Source organism: Penicillium vulpinum (genome assembly GCF_028829585.1).
Source record: "Penicillium vulpinum strain IBT 29486 chromosome Unknown utg000002l_segment0_segment0, whole genome shotgun sequence".
Lineage (NCBI taxonomy): Eukaryota > Fungi > Ascomycota > Eurotiomycetes > Eurotiales > Aspergillaceae > Penicillium > Penicillium vulpinum.
In genome coordinates this window covers 3,534,563-3,560,819 of record NW_026643242.1, presented here as the reverse complement: position 1 = coordinate 3,560,819, position 26,257 = coordinate 3,534,563, and the positions used below count along the sequence as shown (strand labels likewise).

The 26,257-nt window shown below is 46.9% G+C and overlaps 11 protein-coding genes across 11 annotated transcripts; 4 read left to right on the top strand and 7 right to left on the bottom strand.

Moving 5' to 3' along the window:
• Positions 1 to 2,892: 2,892 nt before the first annotated feature.
• On the top strand, positions 2,893 to 3,909 carry N7479_004411 (uncharacterized protein; the record flags this gene model as incomplete). The annotated part of the gene is made up of 2 exons (XM_057252108.1): positions 2,893 to 3,035; positions 3,090 to 3,909. The coding sequence occupies 2 exons, from the start codon at positions 2,893 to 2,895 to the stop codon at positions 3,907 to 3,909; spliced, it is 963 nt and encodes a 320-aa protein (XP_057111433.1).
• Positions 3,910 to 5,900: 1,991 nt separating this feature from the next.
• N7479_004410 (uncharacterized protein) lies at positions 5,901 to 6,839 on the bottom strand (the record flags this gene model as incomplete). The annotated part of the gene is made up of 1 exon (XM_057252107.1): positions 5,901 to 6,839. One exon carries the CDS (start codon positions 6,837 to 6,839, stop codon positions 5,901 to 5,903), a length of 939 nt encoding a protein of 312 aa, XP_057111432.1.
• Positions 6,840 to 7,516: 677 nt separating this feature from the next.
• On the bottom strand, positions 7,517 to 8,305 carry N7479_004409 (Ada DNA repair metal-binding; the record flags this gene model as incomplete). Its single annotated transcript, XM_057252106.1, has 1 exon — positions 7,517 to 8,305. One exon carries the CDS (start codon positions 8,303 to 8,305, stop codon positions 7,517 to 7,519), a length of 789 nt encoding a protein of 262 aa, XP_057111431.1.
• Positions 8,306 to 9,770: 1,465 nt separating this feature from the next.
• On the top strand, positions 9,771 to 12,997 carry N7479_004408 (mutanase; the record flags this gene model as incomplete). Its single annotated transcript, XM_057252105.1, has 4 exons — positions 9,771 to 9,854; positions 9,907 to 10,333; positions 10,390 to 12,125; positions 12,191 to 12,997. The coding sequence occupies 4 exons, from the start codon at positions 9,771 to 9,773 to the stop codon at positions 12,995 to 12,997; spliced, it is 3,054 nt and encodes a 1,017-aa protein (XP_057111430.1).
• Positions 12,998 to 13,337: 340 nt separating this feature from the next.
• Positions 13,338 to 14,527, bottom strand: N7479_004407 (uncharacterized protein; the record flags this gene model as incomplete). The annotated part of the gene is made up of 3 exons (XM_057252104.1): positions 13,338 to 14,100; positions 14,162 to 14,278; positions 14,334 to 14,527. 3 exons carry the CDS (start codon positions 14,525 to 14,527, stop codon positions 13,338 to 13,340), a joined length of 1,074 nt encoding a protein of 357 aa, XP_057111429.1.
• Positions 14,528 to 15,322: 795 nt separating this feature from the next.
• On the bottom strand, positions 15,323 to 16,888 carry N7479_004406 (Major facilitator superfamily domain general substrate transporter; the record flags this gene model as incomplete). Its single annotated transcript, XM_057252103.1, has 4 exons — positions 15,323 to 15,342; positions 15,555 to 15,648; positions 15,696 to 16,369; positions 16,459 to 16,888. The coding sequence occupies 4 exons, from the start codon at positions 16,886 to 16,888 to the stop codon at positions 15,323 to 15,325; spliced, it is 1,218 nt and encodes a 405-aa protein (XP_057111428.1).
• A 972-nt stretch (positions 16,889 to 17,860) lies between these two features.
• On the bottom strand, positions 17,861 to 18,433 carry N7479_004405 (Oxoglutarate/iron-dependent dioxygenase; the record flags this gene model as incomplete). The annotated part of the gene is made up of 1 exon (XM_057252102.1): positions 17,861 to 18,433. One exon carries the CDS (start codon positions 18,431 to 18,433, stop codon positions 17,861 to 17,863), a length of 573 nt encoding a protein of 190 aa, XP_057111427.1.
• A 1,301-nt stretch (positions 18,434 to 19,734) lies between these two features.
• On the bottom strand, positions 19,735 to 20,855 carry N7479_004404 (Aldo/keto reductase; the record flags this gene model as incomplete). The annotated part of the gene is made up of 3 exons (XM_057252101.1): positions 19,735 to 19,774; positions 19,825 to 20,364; positions 20,416 to 20,855. 3 exons carry the CDS (start codon positions 20,853 to 20,855, stop codon positions 19,735 to 19,737), a joined length of 1,020 nt encoding a protein of 339 aa, XP_057111426.1.
• A 382-nt stretch (positions 20,856 to 21,237) lies between these two features.
• On the top strand, positions 21,238 to 23,057 carry N7479_004403 (Zn(II)2Cys6 transcription factor; the record flags this gene model as incomplete). Its single annotated transcript, XM_057252100.1, has 2 exons — positions 21,238 to 21,296; positions 21,344 to 23,057. The coding sequence occupies 2 exons, from the start codon at positions 21,238 to 21,240 to the stop codon at positions 23,055 to 23,057; spliced, it is 1,773 nt and encodes a 590-aa protein (XP_057111425.1).
• A 328-nt stretch (positions 23,058 to 23,385) lies between these two features.
• N7479_004402 (TFIIH/NER complex subunit TFB2) lies at positions 23,386 to 24,938 on the bottom strand (the record flags this gene model as incomplete). The annotated part of the gene is made up of 3 exons (XM_057252099.1): positions 23,386 to 24,616; positions 24,674 to 24,761; positions 24,815 to 24,938. The coding sequence occupies 3 exons, from the start codon at positions 24,936 to 24,938 to the stop codon at positions 23,386 to 23,388; spliced, it is 1,443 nt and encodes a 480-aa protein (XP_057111424.1).
• A 202-nt stretch (positions 24,939 to 25,140) lies between these two features.
• On the top strand, positions 25,141 to 26,233 carry N7479_004401 (PaaI family thioesterase; the record flags this gene model as incomplete). Its single annotated transcript, XM_057252098.1, has 10 exons — positions 25,141 to 25,167; positions 25,232 to 25,272; positions 25,352 to 25,364; positions 25,419 to 25,484; positions 25,589 to 25,631; positions 25,690 to 25,761; positions 25,824 to 25,870; positions 25,949 to 25,967; positions 26,037 to 26,115; positions 26,164 to 26,233. 10 exons carry the CDS (start codon positions 25,141 to 25,143, stop codon positions 26,231 to 26,233), a joined length of 477 nt encoding a protein of 158 aa, XP_057111423.1.
• Between the last annotated feature and the right edge of the window lie 24 nt (positions 26,234 to 26,257).

Sequence of the window (26,257 nt, the reverse complement as noted above, 5' to 3'; positions counted from 1 at the left end):
GTAAGACCAAATGATACTATAACATAGTGAGACATCAACTACTACTGAAGACAACTTCATCGGGTTCCACCATTCCTAGTCAACAATATAGCTATCAAAGCCATATGTAGTTAAGTATCATCATATGAAATAAGTTATGAGCGTCACACTACCATCTCTTTTGTTGACAATCCCAAACAATGTTCTAGATTCCTTAGCCCGTTTGGTACATCCCATAGGCAATGCATTCATTAGTGGAGGATTTCCGATGAGCAATCATATTCCACCTTCCTATCCATTGTCAACCAGAGAATTTCTTACAGCTAAGCGTCTTTAAAAGCTGTTCAAATCTCATCCCCTTCGTCTCTCGGCATAACTGAATGGATTGGTTGAATACTTTCCAGGTTTCCGTATCTTCGTCTGCCCTACCATTCTTTTTCCAGAATCTTGCTGGTGATCTCCCGTCTAGTTTGAGGCTTGTGAAATTTCATTTCTTCCCCAATCCATCTACTATCCTCAAACCAGACAGATTATACCTGTTTGCATGATGACAGTCGCTCTTGGAAGGCTTCAAGTCAAAAAAAAGATATTTATGTGTAATAGAGATGGGGTTGGTAGGGTATATAGGTCATCCCTTGATTTAATGCAAGCGTTGATCTGTAGCGAGCAAAGTGTTCCAACACGCAGTGACCCTTCTGTTCTTTTTTTTTTTCTTTTGTCAAGAGGCAAGGATACAGCTTCACAGGAAAGTGGGTAAACAACCTTTTTTTTTTTTCAACAGATACATTAAATATATACTGACTCGTCGTCGGGCAAATATAATCCCAGGCATCAAGGATCTTTGGGCCCTATATTTATTAAAATTTCTGCACTTACAAGTGAGGAGATGGACTTGATACCTTCAAAGTCTACTGTTATAAACAGTTTCCTAAACTGGCCATGATATCCTAAAAGGCAAGGTCGACTTAATTACATATACTATACAAAGGTGAAAGTCAAAATAGGACATCCAGGCAGCGTTACTTGAGAATCTGCTCGGACATTACAGCAGAGCATTTTTCTCCGGTTTGCCTTAACTGTCAAAAGATCCTTTGCAGGTATAAATAAAGGTCGGCCGAGAATCTAACCTAGGGCTGTGATGAGTTGGTCTTAATGCCGTTATTACCCTGGAGTGCTTAGAAGGCTGACCCCACATGTTCTTCAAGGCGTGTTTAGGGCAATACACACCAGACATTGTCGGGGTATAGCTCAAACATCTTCACGCAGGAACATATGGGTTTAGGTATTCTCTTTTTCTGTTCAATAAACAAATACGAGTGATTTTCCAACACTTATTCTATCTTTGGTCGAAGTCCTTTAGTTCTAGTGTATACCGTAGAACTGGGATGAATATCGATCCTATGCCTGTGAGTAAGCAGAACAGGGACCTATGTAGGAATCCATGGATGCCCTAGGTAACCATCTGAAATGATTGTTAACTGAGTGTCTTGTAAGCGATTTTATGTTCTAAGGTTCCGTCCCAGCCCTCACGCGTTAGTACAGCATATATAATGTATATCGTAGTAGAAATGGGCTGGGTCTGAGTCAAAAAAAACCCCCTGCACTGACACATCTCACCAAACCCCGCAGTGTCGGTAGTATTCTTAAAGTGGAACTGTTGAGGAATCTCTATTGGATCCATCTACTAGTGTATTGGTGCCCAGTGGTGACCATACAGACATGTCACTCGAAATCGATCTTAATGCCCAAGTCTTGACTCGTATACGGACAATACCTAGTGTGTCATACTATCCGTGGGTATAGTCCAGGAAACATGTAATGTAACCTTTATAGCCAACAGTAACGCCATATAGTGAATGGGCCTGTGCACAGGTGGAAATGTATAGCCGCGTATACTCCTCTGGGATTCTTATCTATGGCCATTATGCCCACCTATTATTGGAGAAGCATGGGCGAAGCTTTTGTCGGTGTATTATCAAGCCTTCATGCAGTCAGTGTCTCGAGGACTGCTTTGCCTACATTTTTTGCGTTGCAATCGGTTAGGCTCATTACAGTACACAGAAATGAACACATCCCAGTCTATTGTCATAGAGGACCAACCGTCTTTTTATCCCTCTTTTTATCCCTCTCTATAGTCATGTACTACTTGTACTATTGATTTACTGGTGAGGGATACGTCGGGATGCAGATCAGAAACCCCTATCTGTTTTTTTTTTCACTACCTGATTTTGAAGGCGAATAGTGACTCCACTCTGAAAAAGTCGAAAGAGAAAAACTCATCGAGATAGACTATGCGGTGAGATCGGGGGAATGCGGGGAGGAACCATACATTAGTCCGTTTGAGGCAACTGTATACGTCTGGATATTCTCGTATTCCGAAGTACATCCAAGTACTCAAAAACTTCTAGAATCTCGTCCCTGAGTTATAAGGTCGATCACGGCACGGCGACCGCACCAATCACCGGCCCGTACTCAGCACCGGCCGCCGGCCCGGTTGGAGCTGTGATTGGTTCGCTTCGCCGACGCGTTGTCTTTTTGAGCCAGCGATCTATAAATGTTGATGTTGCTTAATGTCTCGATAAGATATTCGCATTACATTATAGAATACGTGCTGGGGATATATCTACGGAGGGGTTTCTTCTTCTATCACTCTCCTCCTTCTTTCCATCCCCAGTGCACCCCAAATCGTGAAACCCTAACTCGTTCCATTGATCAGCATTGATCCACAGTAAGTTGTCTCATAATTCAATGGAATGCCCCGCGTTGAACTTATTTGACCTAACAGTGGTAGTCCGGTTAGATTGCAGCTTTTAACCTTGCCCGGTGCTGTATCTAAATCACGAACAGCAGACTGCCAGACGGTCACAAGCATATGACGAGAGCATCGTTCGCTTAAACTATATATCATAAACCATGACACAGAAAGTCCAAGAACAGGCTATGCCATTCGGTATCCAGCACACCAAAAGCCGGATGGCGGAACTGTTGGCGGCCGATGTAGTCGTTGCTGCAGGTTCAGCAACATTGATCACACCAGCGGTGATGATCTTTGATAGGTAAGCTGTGTCAAACTCCCCTTTACCAACAGGATACTGACCAATATCATCCAGACTTGTCGTCGAGAAATCATTCTACAACCAGCCTCTCTTTCCGGCATTCCGCAGACACCTTTGGCTCTCTATCACAAAACCTTCAACTTTCTTAACATCACGACCCAGTCTCCTCGTCTGGTCCCTTTACACCGCAACCTTTGCCACAGCCAATGCCTCAGAGACCATACTGAGCAAGTGGTACCCGAATATCGACCATGCTATCGCAGGCATGACCACCTTTGCTTCAACATTCATAGTCAACTCTTCCGTGGGCATCTGGAAGGACGTGAAATTTGCCCAATTATTTGGCCACGGCAATACCTCCATGGCAGCCACAAACAATACAACCACACCAAGCCCAACTCAAACTCCTACTCCCGCTCCTACTTCGGCTTCTACCTCCAACACAACCTCACCCCCTAAAACGGCCCGCTCAATTGGCCGCACCCGAATCCCAGTAGCAACATACTCAGCTTTCCTCGTCCGGGACGCTCTCACAATCTTTGGCTCATTCAGCCTCCCCGCCATGGTCTCAGCATCGATCCCAGACTCCATCGCCTCCCAAGAATATCTCAAGATCCTGATCGCACAGCTCGCCATCCCAGCCTCCATTCAACTCATCAGCACACCAATCCACCTGCTCGGCTTAGATCTATACAACCGGCCACAGGTGATGCCGACCAAAGACCGGATCAGCCGTGTCAGTCGCGACTGGATTAGTGCGTCACTACTGCGTATGTGTCGCATTATCCCCGCTTTCGGAATTGGCGGGTTCTGTAATACAGAGGGCCGGATTTACTTGCATGATCAACTTGATGATCTGCGGAAGGGGTCTTAAGGTTTCTCCAGGCTCGAATTATAAATATAAATATGCAGATACAGATACAGATATGAATAGACAAATATACCCTTTCTTTTTTTTCCTCCTCACTTTTACTTCCAAATGTTCAATTGTGTGTTCCTTATCCTCTCCCCCACTCCCGACATCACCGGGCCGGTCGTAGGCGCTTCACGGGATCGGCAAAGACCACAAAACGCGAATCTCGGACTTTTTATTACGTTTTTTTTTTCCTTCGGGATTTTCTCGCTTGAAAGTTGAGAATGACGTTAGGAAAGCTGGGCTTGTTAATATCGGATACTTTGGGCTCGAGGCCGGATGACAATGCCGATGCCGATTGAAAGTATACCTGATTTGACTACATGAACTAATTAGATGCGAAAAAGGGCTTGAAAATTAGGTTGAGATGACGGATAATTTATTTAAAATCTCGCAATCTTAAATCAACCTCCTATACATATCATCTGAGGCAACATAAACACACATGAGCACATAGTTCTAATTCCTTCTCACGACATCACAGTTGGATGTCTAGCCACTCATGAAATTTGACGCATGATTGTGGAAAAATCAATATTTTACTCCTATCATGTCGCAACCATGGAGTTCAGTTGGTACTGGCTATCGCCATAATTCATGTAAAATGCGATAGTACCGAACTTGAAAGCAGTCCAATGCTTCGCTGTCAATTGGATATAGCTGCGATCCTTACTAGCGTGATCCTCATCCTGACACCTAATGATCCCATTGGAAAGATGCTCTGCTGCACTAAAAAAAAGCACTGGCTAGGGCATCTATGCATTCTGGCGTCGTGTCAAAACCCTCGCATGGGAAAGGTCCACAGCTGTCTATTAGTATAAAACGCGATCTCACTCCGTTGTGCCACCTCCTGGTATGAAGGTGACTTTCTGAATTCAAGGGATTGCCCAGGTGTAATTTCAATAAAATACAAGTAATCCTGAGTAGATATGTCCCAACTAGGAAGGAGATCATGTGTAGGGCGTGTCAAGGAAGGTTCCAACACAAATCGACCTCGGTGACTTAGTGGATAGCCACTGGGAACGGAAAGCGCGTGCCTTCCAAGACATCTGGTAGGGGTAGATTGGCATGTTAAGGCGTGCCCGCCCCAAACTAGCGTTAAGGAAGTCCGGTCTTCCACGCCCTTATAGCTCCAACCCCTGTGTGACTGGTGCCCTTGAGGGTAGATTTCTCTTTCTTTCTCTTCTTCTTTTTGCTTAATACTTAATATACTAAATATACTGCATACCGCTTTGCTATAGTCGCCAGGGGGATATAGTTGGAGATTTCCCTTGCCCTAGCCTCTTTGAACATGCTCGGAAGATCATTCGAATAGCAAACGATCCAATTTAGAAGAGGAATGGTAGAGATCGAGTATGTAAAAGGTATCAAACATAGGTCAATAAATTAAAAAACTACCTACGCTCATACGGAAACAAGGCTGGGTTTTATATATGCCAGAATTTATCTCACCAAACATCTAGGCTCAGTAGTGGCTTTTCCGAGTTACAGACATTAGTCTTTATTAGAAAGCTCAATATGCTTCAAAAATAGCTCCAGACTGATGAGACTATGATACTCCGATATGTCTATCTCTAGCAGATGAAAATAAATACTCGTTTGTTACGGGCTTGCGTGGGGGTCATTCCAGCATGCTCGAAAGGACATTCGCTTTCCAGGCGGCGAATTTGTTCACTCTCGGTCATTCAGAGGAATGACTCAATGTAGGGGGGAGGCGCGATGTAGTCCATGGCTGATCACCAATCCGGGTAAGCTTCAACGGTCAAGCTATAGCCTGAGGGACAGGCACGAAGCGAATGTTGACCGGTGTGTCGTTGGAGACGGATGATTGGGATCACCTCGGGTGCGGGTCACCTTACGGACGGCAGATGTTTTCGCAATACTGTGGGATGGATCAAGTTGACCATCTGGTTTGGGGGAGCAGTTTGATAGAAGTAGTAATACAACTAAGCTCATCTAACGTCGCTGTCCATGGCTTCAGTTCCAGACGTATGGCCCTTGGATCCTGAGCTGGTGGCCAAAGAATCCGCATGGCTGAAATCATGCAACGCATGGTTTGGATCAATGAAAGACGGGTACTGCCCACCGGTAGTATTGAAAGACGACGGTCTCCACACATGCTGGTGAGCGATATTGACCAGCTTGCCGAGGACCGCAATCTCGAGTTTCAGCTTGATGCTGTACAGCGTGGCCTTGAGGGTCGTTTGATAGATATAGTAATCCCTAAACTCGATGATCATCAACGCGATATCCATCAGGATACAAGACACGTTGACGGCGAGCAACTGCAAGATAGTCTTGCGACTAACATGGTCCTGATTCAAGTGCAGCATACGATTCGTCTCCCACATGTACAACCCGGAGATGATGACCTCCTGCACACAGAAGCCCGTCAACTGCAACTTCTCCATGACATCGTACCCCGTAACCGAGGCTGACGAGCGGGAGAAGTTAGCCGCGTACGTGAGCACAGTCGTGGGCACGTGCAGGAGGAAAATATTCGTGATGATCATGGTTTTCACCATACGAAGCACCTGCATATTTTGGATCACCAGGTGGAGGCGCGAATACAGCACGAACGACTGGCCAGTTACCATTGTCCACCAGCCGATTGTTAACAGTGTGATGGGTACCCAAGCCACCGACGTCAGGCCGAAGAATTTGAGCAGGTAGCCAACGGAATACGGCAGAATTCCAATGCTGGCTATCAACATACTCCAGAAATAGGGGCCTTCATAGCGTTTGAAGGTTAGGAAGATGAGCACGACTAGCTCGATCACGTTGTACCATGCGACGCCGATGAATGTTGCGATTGTGATACGGACGCCAATGCTATTGCCTGTGTAGCTGCCCGTAATCCAGTTCCCTGGGCTGGAGTCGCTTGAAGACATATCTTCATTGGAAGGATCTGATATAGGAGGAAGAGGACAGACCGTAATGTATGGTTTTTTTCTTTTTTTTTCCCCCTTTTTTTGGCGCGGGGTTTCCCTAATTTATTAGAAGCTGGTTTTCGCCCCGACCCCCAAGGGTTGCCAAGTGGGCCAAGTGTTAATAGCTTGGATTTATTTAAGTAGAAGATCAACAATTCGTTTATAAGTACTCTGTAATGGCCCACTTTCTGTGTTTCTTTTCGTTACAACATTATGAGTTCCCTTTTGCGTTTACAAACTTCGACTTCGGCTGGGATTTCCAGGTTTATACTCGGTAGGTATAATGTGGTTTAGTCTCAGGCGTGGCTGATCACGTGTAGAGTGGCTAATGCTTAGTGCGTGCTTATTAGATGTCTAGGTGCTTATTAGAGGCTTGTGATATGCTTGTTAGGTGTTTCCATCACAAAATACAGTCATTTCACTCGCAAATTATTTGCCAAAAAAGTACCAAAAATATAAGTATGAATATGAAGGATGTCGAAGACAAAAACAAAATATCAAAATATAGTCATATTCGTCGTTGGGGGAATAAACTGATTAGCAGAGAAAACGCTGGAGAAAGAAAGCTCTTTCAAGTATCCAAGAACGCAAATAGTGAACAGCAAATATGTACCAATTATGCATTTACCCAGATAATATCAACCACCTTGAATATCCCATCTGTATGTGTAGAAACCGTCGTTCAAAATGTCTGCGTTCAAGCCAGCATTTAAGGTGCTTTCGTTCCAGAAGTCTTCCTGAGCGAAACCTCCAGTCGAGAACCATTCGTCGAAATCGAAGTTCAAGTCCAGGGCCTCTGCGACATTTCCCACTTGCTGCTCCACCAATTCGTCGTTTGGGCCCTCAACGGGCGCCATGGGGCTCCATGTTGTTGTTGCTGGCGTTGAGGGTTCTATCGCTGCATCGACCATACCAGATTCAACTGTGCTAGGAGATTGAACCAAGCGCTCTGTTCTGCCCTCGCTCACCTCCCTCTCAAACTCAATCATATACGCTCCTAGCGTAAGCCCCATCGTCCTCTTGAACACGCGGCAAAGATAACTCGGCGTTACACCGACCTCTTGTGCTAACTCCTTCAAGCCTCGCTTCACTGTCAGATCATTATTATTCTGCTTGGTCCGCAAAAGTGCTAGAACCCTTGTGACAACCTCCTCCCTCTCTCCAATGAAGCTCGCGTTATCCGGTTGACACCTCTTGCATGGCCGGTGACCATCGCGTCGCGCTTGCTCTTCTGTGTCATAAAAAACAACATTGGCTCTTCTAGCAAGGCGTGCAGGACAGGTCGGGCGGCAGTAGATCTTGGTAGATTTGACGCCATAGAGAAATGAGGAGTGGGAGGAGGGAGTACGGTGTGTCAGGGCGCGCCAACGAGCGTGGGAACTTTGGAACTGATCCGAACTAATCGAACTCGATGATTGTGTTTGCATGTTAAGAAAATGGGCTATTTTGCATTGGAATGTAGGGATATGATAATGTTAGTGGAGTGTTTTCTCCCTTGAAATACTTAATCTCCGCAAGTTTCGGAGGTGGCGTACCACATGGCATAGAGACTCACCGCCTCGGGGAAACCTGTGTTGAACAAGAAGGACTGAGCTAACAAGTCGCGGCTCTGTGTATTTGACTTGTAAGATATCACTAATTTCTCCACGGTTACTCTATGATACTGCCATATGAAGTTTTTACAAGAAATATACTATTATTCCATGGAGTTCTCATATACAATACGTATCCTAGAGTAATATCTAGTTTTTATGTCTGAGGATGATTTTATAGGATCAAAGTGCTATCATTTATCCGTATGGAATTGAATCAACTTGCATGAAATACAGAAATCATGGCGCTAATAGATCAACTGTAGTAAGTGAATCCTACTACTCCGTACATGTAGACAAAGTAGGGCAATGTCGCAGTCTACCCCGCCTAATACTACATAGGTACCCCTCCGTCTCCGAACAAGCCTTTAGTTCCTTCCCGGTATGCTCGTTCTCGCCCCCCTTCCACTACTGTCACTAGTGGTCCGAATAGCGCAATTTCATGGACTTGATAAATGAGGGAGCCCTAGTCCATGACCTCTGCATTGGTGGCGGGCCTTAGCAAATTCGGGACACTATCAGGACATTCCGTATAACGCTAGCTAAGCCCAAATCAAGGGGCCTAGTTCTTTTCTTTCTTCTTTCGCGATCACTAATGATCTGGTGGGTTTGGATGTTTGAAGAATCAGATGAATGATGTTGTACAAACATGAGGAACTGTTGATCACAGAAAATCACTAGCATTCAGCATCAGAGACGATCAGGCTCCCAGGGAAGAAGACCCAAGCCACCGCGCACAGGGCAATTTTTGAACGCGGCTTCAACCACCGACCCACTCTAATATTACCAGATATGTAATAGATAACACTGCGGTCTTCCACGCTAGCAGACCGACCTCATTCCTTCGGGTACAGAATGGACGACCAAGTCCGCCACCATGTAACATTCACCGGCGACAAGTCGTGAGTCCTCTTATTCATTTCGGTCGAGAACCCCGAAAGAGAGCGTGACCAAATTAATCATTGCTAGGCTGGATACTGCCCCCACGTGGAGCTGGATATATACCGCGCTCCTCGCTTCATCTGCACCATTGGACGATTTCTAACTAACCGGGACTCCGGTTGCAGGCCGTATCTGTGCAAGTGGAGCCCTCTTGGTGATGGCTTCGTGCGTGGCAGATTCGTCCTCTGCTACGTCTAGTCTGTGGACGAAAGGATCACGCTACACAAGGTGGCTGCCTCGTTTAATAATTTCAGGAAATTGCGCCGTTCCTTTCACTTCCGATTGATGGCATTGGAAAAGTATTTAATGCATTGAGAGAAGACGTCAAGATGGAGAACCAGAGTCCACGGTCAGCACTATGCGCATTTCTTTACTGTCCGCAGGTGCGCTGATGCTGCAGGCCTGCCATGTGCAGGCTAAGGCTGTCTTTGCTCATTTTATGGTACTTGTCTCCATCCATCATGGATTTTTTAATGCTAAAATGATTCTTCTAGGTGGGAAACACTCCGACGTGGGAACTGTCCGACTGGAAGAACAACATCCAGTTGGCCGTCGATGCCCACCTTGACGCCTTTGCTCTGAATATCGCTAACGGCTGGTATGCCAACGATGCATCTCTCACTCTGGCCTTCGAGGCGGCAGCTAGTCTCGACTTTCAGCTCTTCTTCTCCTTTGACTACGCCGGCAACGGGTCGTGGGCTCAGGTAGATGTCATCAGTCTCATCACACAGTACGGCAACTCCAGCGCCTACTTCCAGTACAACGGCGGGCCTTTCGTGTCAACTTTTGAAGGGCCTGGTAATGCGGATGACTGGGTCGAGATCAAATCCCAGACCGGCTGTTTCTTCGTTCCGGATTGGTCGTCGCTGGGTGCGATCCCCGCGGCTGCAGCGGCCGGCGGTGTCGTCGATGGTCTCTTCAGTGAATCTCTCTACCACCACATTCTCCTGGTTAAAGTCACTTACTAACGAACGTAGGCTGGGCGGGTTGGCCCTGGGGTGACAAGAACATAACCACATTCGTGGATGCCTCGTACATGCAAACGCTTAACTCCAGCGGGAAGCCCTACATGATGCCGGTATCGCCCTGGTTCTACACCAACATGCCCGGCTATGACAAGAACTGGCTGTGGCGTGGTGATGACTCCTGGTACCAGCGCTGGCAGCAGGTGTGGTACCTACAGCCCGAGTTTGTCGAGATCATCTCGTGGAACGACTTTGGCGAGTCGCACTACATTGGGCCACTCGATAACAGCTCCTTTGACGCCTTTACCGTCGGCCAGGCACCGTTCAACTATGCCAAGGACATGCCACATGACGGATGGCGTGACCTGTTGCCCTTCATGATCGATACCTACAAGCACGAGCGGGCTCTGGTCACGAAGGAGAGGCTGGTGGTATGGTACCGTACCTCTCTGGCCAATGACTGTAGTAACGGCAACACCACCGGCAACACGGCCTCGCAGCTGCAGCTCGAGTTCGCACCCGAGGATGTCTCGCAGGACCGGCTCTTCTTCACCGCGCTGCTGTCCGACTACGCAGATGTCGGGGTCATGGTCGACGCAGACTTCCATAAAGCCGAGTGGGATTTCCTGCCCCCTGGCCCCCATGTGACTGGGGGCGCCGGCCTCTACCACGGCAGTATCGCGCTGACGCACCTAGAGCGGGCCGAGGTCTTCATCACCCGCGACGATATCGACATCTTCTCCGTGTTCACGGTCCAAAACGTGTCCCCAGACAACTGCGTCGAGGGCCTGACCAACTGGAACGCGTTCGTGGCCTCAGGCTCGGACGGCACATTGCCAGAGCCCGTCTACTCGGCATTCAATCTGAGTTTGCAGACCTGCGTGGCTGGCTACAGTGTCGACGCCTTCACCGACCTGTGCGAGTTCACCTGTGCGTGGGGATACTGCCCCGTCGGTGCCTGTGTATGCACCAACATGGGTATCATCCTCGAACAGGCCAACCAGACGGACACCGTCGGATATCCGGCCAACGGCGACGCTAACTACGCGGGGCTGTGCAATTTTGCCTGCGCGGCGGGCTACTGTCCCTCTAAATACTGCTCCGTGGAGGTTCAACCGACCTATATACCGACCAGCTCACCCTTTGATCCGCCCACCTGCACGGGGGGCAACAGCACTAACGACAATTTCCTAGGCCTGTGCAGCTATGCGTGCAATTTTGGCTTCTGCCCACGGAACTCCTGCTCTTGCATCTCGGAGGGCCCCCTCATCCAACCCCCGGCCCAGACGAGCACCAGCACCGGCATTTCCCTTGTCGGGCTAGACTCGGGTCTATGTAATTTCGCTTGCACGCGCGGGTATTGCCCCAGCGGCACCTGTACCTCAGCCAATTTCGACGTATCTGTGCTAGCTTCACTAGGTGACTCGTTCGCTTCAGGTCCGAGTGCTGGAGATGAGTACGATGGCACGCCATGTCGTCGATTTACTCAGGCAGCTGGCCCACAGCTCTCATTGTCCGACAAAATAAACGGCCCCAAACCGATGGACTTCGAATTTATCGCATGCTCGGGGGCAAGGACCAAGCATATCTATGAAGATCCAGGTGCTAGCTCGAGCTCTGGTGGAGGAGGCAATGAAAAACCATCGCGCTCCCAAGCCCACCAGCTCGCAGATTTGAAGCTAGATTTTAACATGATAACATTGAGCATTGGGGGGAATGACGCCGACTTCGTCAGTGTTTTGGATAGAGTGAGTCTGATTTGTTCTCTTAACCTCACAAGCGTCGTGAAAAGAATATTGTGCTGACTCTCTAGTGTGTCTATCGCTTCAAAGATATTAAGGGATGCGCAGGCTGCACGCCAAGTGTTTTCCACAATGACTGCTCCGATGACTGCTCGGCCGCGTTGGATGAGATGAACAAACGTCTAGAAGCTGACACTTTTATCCCTGGCCTCACACTCGCCATCCAGGCCATCTTCAATGCTGCGCCCAAGGCTCATCTTTTCATGACCGGCTACCCGTCTTTCTGGAATCAAGATACGGACGCATGTGATCAAGTCAGCTTCAAATTCGGTTGCCTCGAGAATTCTGTCCTACCGCTGATTAAAGAACGCCGCCAACGCATGAACGATCTGACCAAAAATCTAAACGGCATAATCAAAAGGGTTGTTACCGCAACAACCCCGATAGGTGGAGGGTCCATTCACTTCGTCGATGTGGATCCCTACTTTGACGGACACCGATTTTGCGAAGAAGGTGTCAGCGAGCCCAGCTATCGTAATTCGGATATATGGTTCTACCCATTTGAGTATTCGACTGCGGGGACCTTGAATATCTCTGCTGTGGCCTCAAACACAACCAATTGCACTTCTCTTTGGGATAATGAAGGAGATGCTGGAGATTATTTTAACTGCGAGCTGCAGAATGCCCTGGTAGCTGACAACATGACTATCGATCTAAGCTTGATGTCGAATAATGTTGCTGGCAATGACAGCTTAGGGATTCTTAGCAGTGGGTCAGCTTCACTCCCCGCGTTCTTAGCCCGGATTTTCCATCCCACAATCAACGGGATGACGGCGTACAAGCAAGCTATACTTGATACATACCATGGGTTATCATGATTTAAGCAAAATTCGGAGACTAGGACATACATATATGCTTAAAATGTTGGTTATGATTTTTATTTTTATCTATAACCTTCAAACGGGAGAGGGCGAGGTTTACCTAGTCCTCTATAGGGTGCCTTAGGCATCGCTCAATATTATTATATATCTATCGAATCTTTATAGTTATTAGGGATGTCCTAGTCGATAATTAGTCTAATCAATTGCGACCTTCTCCTACTCATTTTAAATGTGTGAATGACGTTCGAAAAGAGGGATAATAACGCTTATATTGCTAGTATCTCTCTCTCTTGCATTCCTGAAGAAAGCATCCATTCCAACTCTTCAAAAAGGCAGCTCAAGAAAATTCCATAATATTGACTCTCCAGGCAAGTTCCGCAGATCCCCTAGATGCAATAAACTCAGAATTGGACGCAAGTATTTGAGTCTTTGGTACTACTCTCCCCACTGCCTCTCGAATAGCTTCTTCTATAGCCTCATCCATGATCCCAGTCATGATAACCAAGAGCTCATCAGGAAGGAGTAGACCTGTGTACCAAGGACTTAAGAACTGATAAACGAATTCTGCCACATGCGACGCATGTTTATCGCTCCGTGAATTGGCACCCAATTCAAAAGAAGCTATTGCATGAGGGTCAGCGAAGCCCGTATCCACATCCACTGCCGTCCGTAAAGGTGTTGTATGCAGTAGCATAGCTTGATCGGTATATTCAACCAGGAGTGTTTCGTGCACCGGTAGTTGGTTTCCCTCATCCGTGCATTGGTCCTTGTCCTCAAAGTGCTCACATAATCCTAGCCCGTGTCCCGCATAAGCAGCGAAAGCTTCCCACGGCTGGTATTTGTAAAGGCCCGTGAGTTTTGGAAGACCTAGGTAATCCGCCATGTCGTTGATATCTTCTTTATAAATTGCCGCAATTCCTGGGTAGCTTATTACCACGTATGGAAGGGTGGCGACTTTGCTCGAAGAAAGGAGCTTTTTGACGAGCTCGCTCATGATTTGGACGTCTGGAGATGCTGGTAGACCTATCTTTTTGCGGAAAGATCGCCATGCTTGTCGGGGTGTGTCGTTCCACATATCTTCCATTGAAGAGTAGGGGGGACTGTTTGGGTTAATATGGTGGAAGTTATATGTTAGGAAAGACTTCGCCTTGGGAAATGTACCTAGGATGGCATGCAGCACGTGACGAGAGTCGCTTTATCATTGCGATATAGTTGGAATCACCTTCGACGCGAGAAATGTCCTCGAACGAACCGTCGGGGTGGCGAAGGGATATAGTCCTGCGATATGTTTGTGGGCGTTATTTCATTTCAACCAAGGTAAGTAGCACCATACCCATATGAAGCCGTGAGAGAAATGCCTATTGACGGTTTCGATAACGCCGTTCGGTCCATTTCGTATGGTACGCTCGAAGGCCAAAGGTAGTAGATGAAAATGAATGTCAATCCTGTGATGAGGTATTTTGAAAGCATCTTTGTGCTCGGCCGGGTTGGCGCAATCCATCGATTGCGGGGTCGTTTTTGGAACATTGGACGTTGTAGGCGCCAGGATGTACTAGCACGGAGTAGAATATTTCTAGGCTAATCTTATAATAATATACATTAAATTTGGCGGTAGGATCAATATGCAGCTAAAACAAATGTGGAAATAGGTAGGCACCTGCCCAGGTGCCCAGGGTGGGCAGCGACAAGTAATTTGTCAGCCGGAAATACGTGGCCCCGGGGACTTCCCCGTACTAATGTTTCCTTTTCTACGGAGTAGTTATAGGATCTACTTTCCACTTTATAAATGTCGGAAATACTGTGATACTGGATGAAAACAGGGTATTGTACCTGAGAATGTCATGTGACAACCAGTACCCTTATAAAGGCTTTTAATTAAGGCTATACCTAACCTGGATGTTTATAAGGCTTACGGGTACCTTGCATGACGATCAACATCAAATCCTACGCAGGTACTACCCAAGATAGCTATGGTACCCCCCAAGAAAGTTTAGCGTGAGGGGGATATAGGTGCCTATGGTAGGGATTAGAGATCCCGATTAAAGGCAAACATGGGCCAGACCAGATGATAGGCCATGTATGCTCTAGATTCAGAAAAATGGTTAGCGGGTGGTTTGGCTTTCCGATATGCCCTCAAAGCAGTCTTTGGAGTAGCTTCCCATTTTTTGCTGTCCAGCAGGAGGGAGGTGCTTTACTGATTTCACTTCACACATCTTTACATGTAAAGATATTGGTGGATGAATACTGAAAAAGACAAGGTATATCAGTATACCCAAGTAACATAGCGTAGTCCTAGGGATGTATTTCAACATTATAACAGGACTAATCTAACGGACGCACTGCTATAAGCGTTTTATGATCTTTAAAACTCCAAAAGTCTGGTATTCTACCACTTTACTCTCCAATCCCTCCCCTTTACTTTGATCCTGACCCATAGAAAAGATAAAAATGCGCCCACATAGCTGAGTCCAGCAAAAAGAGCAACTCCCCAATATTTTTCTTTTCCTGTGGCTTCCACCGCATCAAGAAGACTCCCGGCGATAGGGATACTTACTAATACCCCAAAAGACACTACCGTAAAGCAGCTCGCGTAGTATCGTCCATATTCCTGGGTCTCGCAAAGCTGACCGAGGCATATTGGTGTCAAGCTAACATTTGAACCACTGCAAAACCCGAATAGTAGTATAAAAACTACCATGAGTGCGTAAGAATCCAGGTCTGGCGCGAGGATATCTGGTAACCAGAAGCCTAGAACTGATACTGTGCAGAAGAACAGCGAGACAATCATGGTATTATATCTGCCAAATCGATCCGCCATGTCGCCCGCCACGTATCGGCCAACGCATGAAGCAGCATTGAGAATCGCGAGAAGCTGATACGCAAACGCCGATGACCCCGTCAGGGCCTCCTCGTCAGGGAGATGCTGTCGATCGATATAGTAACGTGGCGTGTACGTGATCGGGATGAAGTACGCCAAATCAGTCAAGAGCACTCCGACAGTTGTGAGTACCATGGCTCCCGTTCCATCCATGAAGATTTTATAATCCGGCAATGTATCTCGCCAAGTTGTTTCAGCTCCTTTGCGGGGAGGGATTCTGCTTCGGCAGAAAGCCACGCTGATAGCACAAAGCACAAGCAGCACAAATCCAAGGATCCGGATCGACCATCCCCAGCCAACTTGAGGGAGGAGCGATTGTATCATCAGCGGAAATAGAACCCCGCCAAACCCTCCTCCTATGAACGCTATACCACTAGCAAGGCCGCGACGCTCCATAAACCAATGAGCGACGCAACCCATCGAGGGTGTCAGGAGAAGGGATGAGCCAATTCCGGTCATTATGGAGAATGACAGGAAGATCTGGTAGTATTCTATATTGCAATTAGCAAGGGAGATTCAAGATAATCAGGGTGTACAAGCATGAATGATTGCATGTGGTGTAGTATGAGGACCGTCTTACCTGTAGAGACACTGAGTGTGAAAATTCCAATCAGCGTGCAAATAGTCCCGGCAATCATCAGTGCACGCGGGCCCATGGCATCAAAGGTCGGTCCAATCTGCACTCCACAGACCCAGTTTACGAAGGCGTAGACTGAGAATATCCAGCCAATAGTAGATGATGAAGCCTCCGGTAATATCACTTTGGATATAACGACCTCGAACACACCAGATGTGTTATAGATACCTAGTGATGAGGTCAAGCCACACCACGCACCCAATACCACCAACCAGGCATCGCGGCCGCCTTCGGGATAAGTGATCTCACTTTTGAGAGGTGCTAGGTCGGGTGTTGTGGGGAGATGCGGCGATGTTTTTTCGACGTCGGAAGGAGAAGAGTATTCGTTGCCAGTGAGCATATCCTTTTTATACGAGGCGTCTGAAGCATCCATCGGTGATGAGCTATATTCGGACCTGGGTGCTATCGTCTCTGGGTGTTTCATTTTTCAAGTCGTGGAATCATCTGTATAGATGAAAGAGAGAAGGCGATTGTTTGATACCAGTAAGTTGCAAGCTTTTCGGAGTTTTATATGTAACCTTTTTTTGATATTGTCACGGAGTATGACGACATAGGCAGTGAACAAGAGTTCGATTGGAGAGAAAGGGCGTAAAGAAACAAAGGAATCATAATATAGCTTTCCAGCGTGTCCTGAATGTGTCCAATCAGCAGTAGGAAGCAAAATTGAACGCATAGTGACCAATTGGGGTGGAAACCTGAAGGTGTACTGGAAATAGCCAATCATTAGTCCGCCTGGACTAGGTACATACAGAGCCCAATCTCTCTGAAAACAGCGAGATCGGGTTGGTTCTAAAGATGATTTCATGCGACATCCAAAACAATCTACTTTGAATAAAACACAGTGCGACGAAGTCTCTTGTGTTCTAGACACTTAGGGTCTTGAAGAATCAGTCTTCCTTCATTAAATAGTTTCACTTACTAGTCAGAGTAGATCGATTTTCTGTTCTCAATTTGACTAATCAGCAGCGAGAAATCCAAACTATGAACTCAAAATGACCAATCAGGGCTAAGCATGATTTAAGGTACTCAATATAGCCAATCATCGGTAATATCATTAAGCCAAGAGTCTACAAATATGCATGGATAACATACATGAATCTACGGACATTATATCATGAAAGATATATGTTGAATAGGTTTTTATTTCAGATATTAACGAAAGTATTGTCGCTATATACACAACCTGTGATACTGTCTGAGATTCACCAATCTGAAAATCACTTTTTTCCCCTCCTTGCAACCGGGAACTTTGTCTGAATTTCGAAAAATAGCATAAAGCCGAGCTTTACTCATGCCACCACTGGCTGCACTGGCTGACTTGCACGTCCAAGATGCACCAAGTCCATTACGCCTGCAACTTGATAGCCTTGGGGGTCTCAATGAAGCGATCAAAGGCACGCGCATGTTCTTCCTCTTCCATATTGTACACAATGCTATTTTTCCATTGTTGAAACTCAAAAGCCGTGATTTCGGGGTATCTTGCCGGCTCATTTGCGACAAACTTGGGTAGTGGGCCAACTGAGGTATTGCGCTCAGCCTTGAAGAGATATGCCATTGACATTCGGGGTGGTATAACCAAGCCGCTCTCCCCCTTCATTGATTCAGGAGTAGTGACCTGATGGATACCACCTGTGATTTTTCCATTGGTCCAACGCGTCAACGTATCGCCAACATTAACAATCATTTCCGTCGTATCAGTCGGTGGGAGAGGAACAAAAGTGTTATCCTTAGGGCTGTTCCGATCTTCGATTTCTAGGCCACCGGTGCTGTCTTGGAACAGCAGTGTGATGGGACTGAAATCGGTATGTGGTGCAATCCGGCTTGTACCGCCTGTCTTCATCTCGTCCACTGGAATTGTGGGATAGTGAGTGAGTCGGAGATCTGTGGCGCTGGAAATAATCAGGGACTTGTTGTCCATTGGCTATCTTCAGTACATTCTGCAATCGCGCGATTGATCAGCTCTAGACCCGGATTCTTCAAAGGCGTCATAACCTAGCGTGGCAGTAGATTCGTTTCTGTATATTCGGCAAGTCAACATGGCAATCCCAACTGGTGTGCTGCATTGACCTCCCATGAAGAATCTTCTACGGGTTGTACGCAAACTGTTCATGAGGAAATAACAAAGGACTTGTTGTCAATTGGCCACTTTTAGTACATCCCACGCTTGCAGAATTGATCAACCCGATCTGTATAGAGCCGAAAACTTGCTAGTGATTGGTTATTCTGAATACATAATCCCGTGCTTGACTCCAATTAGTCACTATAAGGTCATGGCATCTTTGCCACTAGTTACTGACTAGCTACTTTCAGTATTCTGTACAATATTAAAAACCATACTCACCATGTCTAGATTTGTTTAATATATGTAAGATTTGCTAATCCTCCGATATTTCGCGTATACAGACAGCACTTAGCTCTTGATTGGCCACTATACGTTCACAAACCTGCTATTCGCTACTGATTGGGCAATTCCAGTACATATGATCAGTGTGCTTCGTACTGATCAAGGGCCTGATATGATGATATATGATGTAACGCTCTAAGGCAAAAAGCCTTGGAATACTAGTGGGTTTATATAGAGTTCAGACACGGCTTCCCCCGCCTTTTTTTAATATACGGGAACTATTTCCCCAATAGAGTGACATTATACCAGAATGACCCACTATCCGTCGTAAGAGGCCTGAAGAAACTTGATCTCTATTTTAGTTGCTAGCAGAATATATTATTGGATATTAATCCAGGGTATACAAAGTAGGGGTCCAGTGACAATTAATGTTTGAGGAACAGTGCAAGGTAGCAAAAGTACCAATCTGATGGCGAATCCATGAGGAGAAAAGATTATGTACTTTTTATGACTGGCTATGGAAGGAGGGAAAGATCCATCTGGCCCGGAGAAAGGTCCTAGCAAACAGGATGGCAGATCCCTGATAGCTATGTCTTCAACAATCTATGGATGTACTGGACATAATGCCTAATCAAAATGACAAGTTATTGACAACCTTTGTTTTGCGGTAGAATGAATCGTTTATCTACGTCCACTAAATTAAGCGTTTATAATAAACTATGGGATATCCTCAAGGTAATTCGCCCCTGACTAGTGTTGGAATGTTGACCGCATTATTGGTTTATTGTGATGTCTGAAAGATATGGAATCAGCCTAGAACACATGCACATCAAAAGAAATTCTACATTGTAGATATTGTAAAAGGTCTGTCAGGCCTAGAGTGGTGGAGTATCACCAAGCACGTTATTCATCATCCTGGAATAATATTAGCAACAGATCAACATGGATTACAGGGATAAACTCACGCAGCAGGATACCGCATTCCAGGAATCTCAGTCCGCTTAATCAACGCCCGGATATCTTGCAGTTCTATATCCGTCAAATTAAGAAAGACGGAGTTGGTATTCTCATCAAGATACTTGATCGACTTTGTTCCAGGAATAGGAATGATATCAGAGCCCTGGGCAAGAAGCCATGCGATGGCAACCTGGGCAGGAGTGCTGCCGTGATTATTGGCAACATCTTTCAACCCCTGAACCAGTTCGAGGATCTTTGGGAAGTGTTCCGGTGCATACTTGGGGAGCATGCGGCGGAAATCATTTTCGGGAATATCGGCGAACGACTGAATCTGTCCGGTCAAGATGCCTCGGCCAACGGGACTGTAGGCAATGACAGCAATACCAAGTTCACGGCATGTAGTCAAAATATCGGTGGTGGACGATTCAATGTCCAAAGCGAACGGACTATATTCCACTTGGTATGCTGCAATGGGGTGAACAGCATGGGCACGGCGCAGAGTTGCAGCTGAACATTCAGATAGTCCAAGGTGCTTGATCTTGCCTTGGCTAATAGTGTATCAGTGACAGAGCCTCTTGATCCGAAGGGGTATGACTTACTTCTTCAGTTCAACCATAGCCTCGATGGTCTTCTCAATGGGGGTTACGCCATCAACCCGATGACAGTAGTAAAGATCAATTGTCTCAACCCCGAGTCTCTTCAGACTTTTCTCACATGCAGACTTGACATACTCAGGGTCAGAGCGGACTGTCTGAATACCTGTAGCGACGTCGAATTGGATCGCAAATTTGGTAGCCAGGAAGATATCGTTGCGATTTCCTGACTTCTTCACCCACTCTCCCACTGCATCTTCACTGTCGAAGTACAGGTCGGCTGTATCCCAGAATCGCGCACCGATCGAATGGGAATGCTCAAGGAAAGCTACCTTGTCTTCAAGGGAACCGGCAAATCCATAGATACTGCCGAGACTCATGAGCCCGACACCAACTGCGGGAACTTGAGGGCCGTTGCGGCCAAGTGATCGAGTTGGAAGCGACATGGCTGGAATGAGATCAAAGAGGATGCAAGTGATAAGATGTGAATAGTAAAAGTAGAACCACGAGTATTGTAGTGAAAGAAAAACATATCCAGGTGGCAGCAGGGCTTTTTATATGGATTTATCCACAGTCAGAGTCCATTACAAAGGGCGTCATTCACAGTATCCATCTCTACCTAGGTAGCTAGCTAGATGGATATATGTGGGCCCCTTCAATAGACTTTGGCCAATCAAACCTCTTCAAAAGCGAGCAGACCAATCATATTGTGACGCAGTTAAAGATTAACTCCGACAATCTGCCAAGAGCCTCGGAACCCACTTTGATATTCTCCCGGAGTCTTGAGATTATTGTTCCTTTGATTCCTCCCGAGGTCAAACTGCTGATATGGACAGGCACATCATATTAACCCGAAAAAAGGCCAAAACGGGGTGCAAGACCTGCAAGTAAGTATTTGCCTTTCCTCATTCTAGTACTTCCTAACTGGATCAAGAATCCGCCGGGTCAAATGTGACGAAGGCCGACCAGCTTGCCGACGCTGTGTATCAACCAGTCGAGTCTGTGATGGTTATGGCATTTGGGGAGGAGGCGGAAGTCCCTACGGGCAGCCACATAGCAACCGTGCTCTATCAACCTACTGTACACCGGTTCCAGTCGGTAACCTCAGCCACGAGGAACAAATGTGCTTTGACTGGCTGATCAAACGAACGGCAAAGAAGTTCGCCGGTCTTTTTCCATCTGACTTCTGGGAGACCTTAATTTTTCAAGCTAGCACACAGGAACCCGCTGTGCGCCATGCTGTCATTGCCTTGTCGTCCACTCATCGGTTCCAGCAGCGATATACCGCTACGCCGGATAAATACGACGAAGAGTGTTTCACTCTTCGGCAATATAACAAGGCAATTCAACACCTACGCAGCAACACAACCAATAATAGCCACTCTCTTCGAGTAGCACTGATTACGTGCATGCTTTTTATCACCCTAGAATACATGCGGGGCCAGTATCAAACGGGGAGTGCACATCTCCAATATGGCATGAAGCTCCTCTCTGATATATCCCCACGTCCCCTGCCATCCATGCTCCCGACCATTCTATCCCCCGAAGAGGACTTTGCCTACAACGCCCTTGTCGACGCCTATATCCGACTAGGCATTCAATCAGCCATGTTCGGCCACATACGTTCACACGTATACATTGTAACAAAAGATCCACGAACCGCCATTCTCCCTTACACATTCACCTCACTCCTGGAAGCAAGACGCAGCCTAGACGACCTCTTGAACAGAGTCTACTGCTTAAAAGGCCATCACTACGACAATCACTCATCCCAGACACCAACCAGCAAGCGACAAATGCTCATCACACAAAGCAAAATTCTCGCAGACCTATCCCTCTGGCGCAAAACATACACCGCCTCAGTCGCACGCCTCGAAATCAAGAAGATATCTGGAAAGGACCATATGGGCTACCTCCTCATAAATGTGCATCACAAAATGGCCACAGTAATGGCCTCAGTCTGCCTCTCGCCAGAAGAACCCGAGTCAGAGCTGGTCTTCGACACTTACACTGAGACCTTCATCAGTATATTGACCAGCTTCCTCGATTTATGGAAAGGCTGGGTAGCAGCAAGCTTCCGCAAAGAAGACATCTCTAAGCTAGCCAATGCACCCGACGACCTGAAAGCCATGTTCAAAAACTTCAAGACGATGTCCGACGCGGACGCGATCTTAGAAACTTCTCTACTAGAACTTCTCGAAAAATCTGACTTACTCAACTACTACCTGCGGGCACCAGACTGTGGTAAGAACGGGTTCACCGTTGAGATGGGGTACGTCCCGCCTTTGTACTACACGGCTCTTAAATGTCGTGTCCCACGGATCCGGCGGCAGGCTGTGAGGGCGTTGAGGGCTGCGCCGCATCGGGAGGGGCTGTGGAATGGTTCTTTCTTGGCGGATGTCTTGGAAGAGATTATTAAGGTTGAAGAGGGTGATTTTTATGCTGATTATGTCTGTCTTAATTCGCCCGTTGGGCGTATTCTGCCTGATGATGAGGATTTGCTTGTGCCTAAGGTGCCGGCCGAGGCGAGGGTCTCAGATGTTAGGGTTATCCTGCCGGATGAGGTTGATGGGCGTGCTTATGTTAGTTATCGGAAGATGGTTGGGGATGGTGAATGGGCGACTTTTAAGCAGGAAATTGGTGTATAGGGCGGTAAATATTTCAATGAAAATGTGTATATATAGCCTGCGCCTATGGTTGTTGTTTATAGGTCAAGTAGAATGTTTTTGGGGTATAGGTAGCACATGTGCAGATCCTAGCTTTCTATCTATTGAAAGTCAACTGCATTCGTTCTCTTTTGATCATAAATCTTCTTTCATTGCTTATTGTACAATTTTTATATTACGGCCGTGTAAACGGCCATGGGTCGTGATTTCGTAACATGCTTTCTAGTATCCATAACACCCCGAAGATATTGTTTCCTGCTCTTTCAAATCCATAAATGACTGAAGTCCTATGCCTTGCATAACTAGTATGTTACTTCGCGCCAACCTTTTGACTCCGCAAAAATGCAGCCACCTGTTCATGCCTCGTGACAAAGAACATGCGTTTCCGATCTGACTTCCAAACCAGCACGCCAATCTCCGCGGCATACTGGCAAGGGGCCTGATATTCGGTCAAGCTGGTGAAATCCTTGAACAAAAAGCCCGCTGTGGCCCGGAGACGGTCCCGCTCCAGCTGCCACAGTCTGATCTGATCTGTGACGGTAGGCGGGAGCACAGATGCTGGCACACCCTTGCCGTTGGGTTGAGCAGCGCTGTGTTTCCGCAGCTGTGGGTGCGCGTGCGATAATAGGTACGAGATGATTTGATCAGCAGTAATTCCCATCTCGATGGCTCGGCGGACAGACTGCCTAGTAATTTTTCCCGTGACCAGATTGGGGAAGCGGTACTTGAGGTTTGTAAAGAGGGAGATGAGGGATATTTGTAGGGGTGATGAGGTATAGGCGTAGAGTCGGTAGTTGGTTTCAATGATGATGAACCCGGAGCTAGGTCCACTAGACGGCCCCATTGGCCCATTGAGAGATCCTGTGACTGGGTTGCTCAGAGCGCTCGAGTCGGATGTAAGTGTAGTAGCGAGACGGGTGGGATAAAAGCGCGTCGCGTCAGCGTCTTCCTGGTAAATAATACCAAAATCGGCGAGATCTGTAAGAGTTCGAAGTTGGTTGGGTGTCATATGGCTCTTTTCATAAGACGATCCGAGTTCCAGGCTGCTCAGGAGGAAAAGGAACGATAGAACCTCGACGCTATCCATGCCGATGGCCTCGGCACTCTCGACATAAAGAATCAAGATATGCCAGACCTGGGTGTTCACGTCCTGGAGCACAAATCCGAACCCGTCTTTGGTGATGTCGACACGATTGCCTCGGATCTCAACTAGGTGTCCTGCTTGAAGAAGCTGTTTGACACCCTTGCTCAAATTGACCACATCGCGCTGTCCACTCAAGGCACTTGTTCCAACCATGTACCCCATAACTCCTTCCCACTGTCGTCTAGCATATTCGTCCAAATCGGCGATCGATGTCAGATTGTGTGCCGGGGCTTGGGAGAATACACCGAAAGAGTGCGAGTTCTCGGCGCCCGTCAGAGCTTGTCGAAGCGAAGCAGCGAATGGGTTGGTGACCATGTACGCCCGGACATTTTCACCTGTGAGAGTCGTAGATAAAATGTGAAGTCGACCCAATATTGAGATTGCATTATCCCGTTCCCTTATGTGAACACGGTTAGTAATGACTGGAGCCAGACCTATCAGATAAACCACTCACTTCTTGCTCTCTGAGTTAACCCAAACTTCCAGATCAGCTGTTGGGAGAGGGTCTTTTAGGTAAAGGAGAGCCATCACAAAGCATTTTGCTATATTCACTGTTAGCGCAATATTCCCTTCTGTTTGGGTGAGCTCAATGTACCTAGATCGGGCAGCATGCGCCGGAAGATCGCAAGAGCTGTGGACGGCTGTTGGTATAGCTTATAAAAAGTTGTCCCGGGAAGCCCTTCTAGGTACTCCAGAGGGCGGGATGTTGCACTCGCCATGGTGAGCTGTGAGAAACCAACTTCTCAAGCAACTGAAAAGAATGAGCTGTCCAGGTGAAGTGGTTGAATGAAATGACGCTGGTACGGTGACCGAAGCGGCAACAAAGTGCAACTCCGGGGTGCTCCCGCCAGGTCTACAACATTGGACTTGTTAACTCTCCCTATATCATTACATCTCCAGAACATTTGTCACTTTTGAGAAATGGCTTCTCTTAAATTTGTCCGCTCGGTAATTATTAGGACCTTGATCACCTATAATTCCCTTCTCACTCACACAATACTGCTATCTATAGGTATGGGAATCTTTCCGAGCTACCTCGGGTCTGGAGCCTCGGTATGGAATTGTCCCAACTTGCCTCTCTACCTTCGAGATATTAGAGAAGAACTAACATCTCATTTCAATTTTGCTGAAGGCTGTTGAATAATGTAAGTCTGAGTCGGTTAAATGGTTGATAAACTTATCGCTGACCTCTACTATAGCTCCGTGTTACAGCTGCCAGGCCCGGTGTAGTCAACTTTGAGCTGGATATTGAAAAGCAGCATACAGTACGTCTTCTTGGGTTGCAATTTCTCCAGCAGATTTTTCTAAGGTCTTCTTAAAGACCCAACTTCTTGCATAGAACGTTCGTCTCTGACATGTATATCTTTAGAACCGCCTGAATATCCTCCATGGAGGCACCATTGCAAGCATGGGTAAGATATCCTTGTATGTGACACAGAATTTGTGACACTTGGCTAAACTCTGCTCTAGTGGACCTCGGAGGTTCGTTAGCTGTGGCATCTCGCGGCTTGTTCGCGACTGGTGTGTCAACGGACCTGAATGGTAAGTCTATGAATTAGCTATCACGCTTGACTTCTCTGTTTCTAATAAAATTGTCTCTCAAGTCACGTACTTGAATTCAGGTGGCAAAGTTGGTGACCGAATCTTGGCTGTATGTCTTTCCCCGTCTCACTATCACTATTCCTCTCAGTCTCAATCTTACCAAATGGGTACTAACTTTCGACATCAGGAGGTGACATGTGATAAATGTACGCTCCTGACTTGACTGCATATCTTTTGCTGCATATGTTCGCCATCAACTAACTAGCTGTAACTAGTTGGCAAGACCCTTGCTTTCACAAACATCAAGTTCACGAACCCCGATGGTCACATTGTTGCCCGTGGGAGCCACACGAAGTATGTACCCCATCTTATTTTCGAAAATAAATTACTAATATCCCTTAGGTACGTGACCCAGGCTTGGAAAGACCCCAATAACATTGTGGAGGAAATGAACAAGCACAAGGACCAATGAGAGCAAACTTGGGTATTACGATAT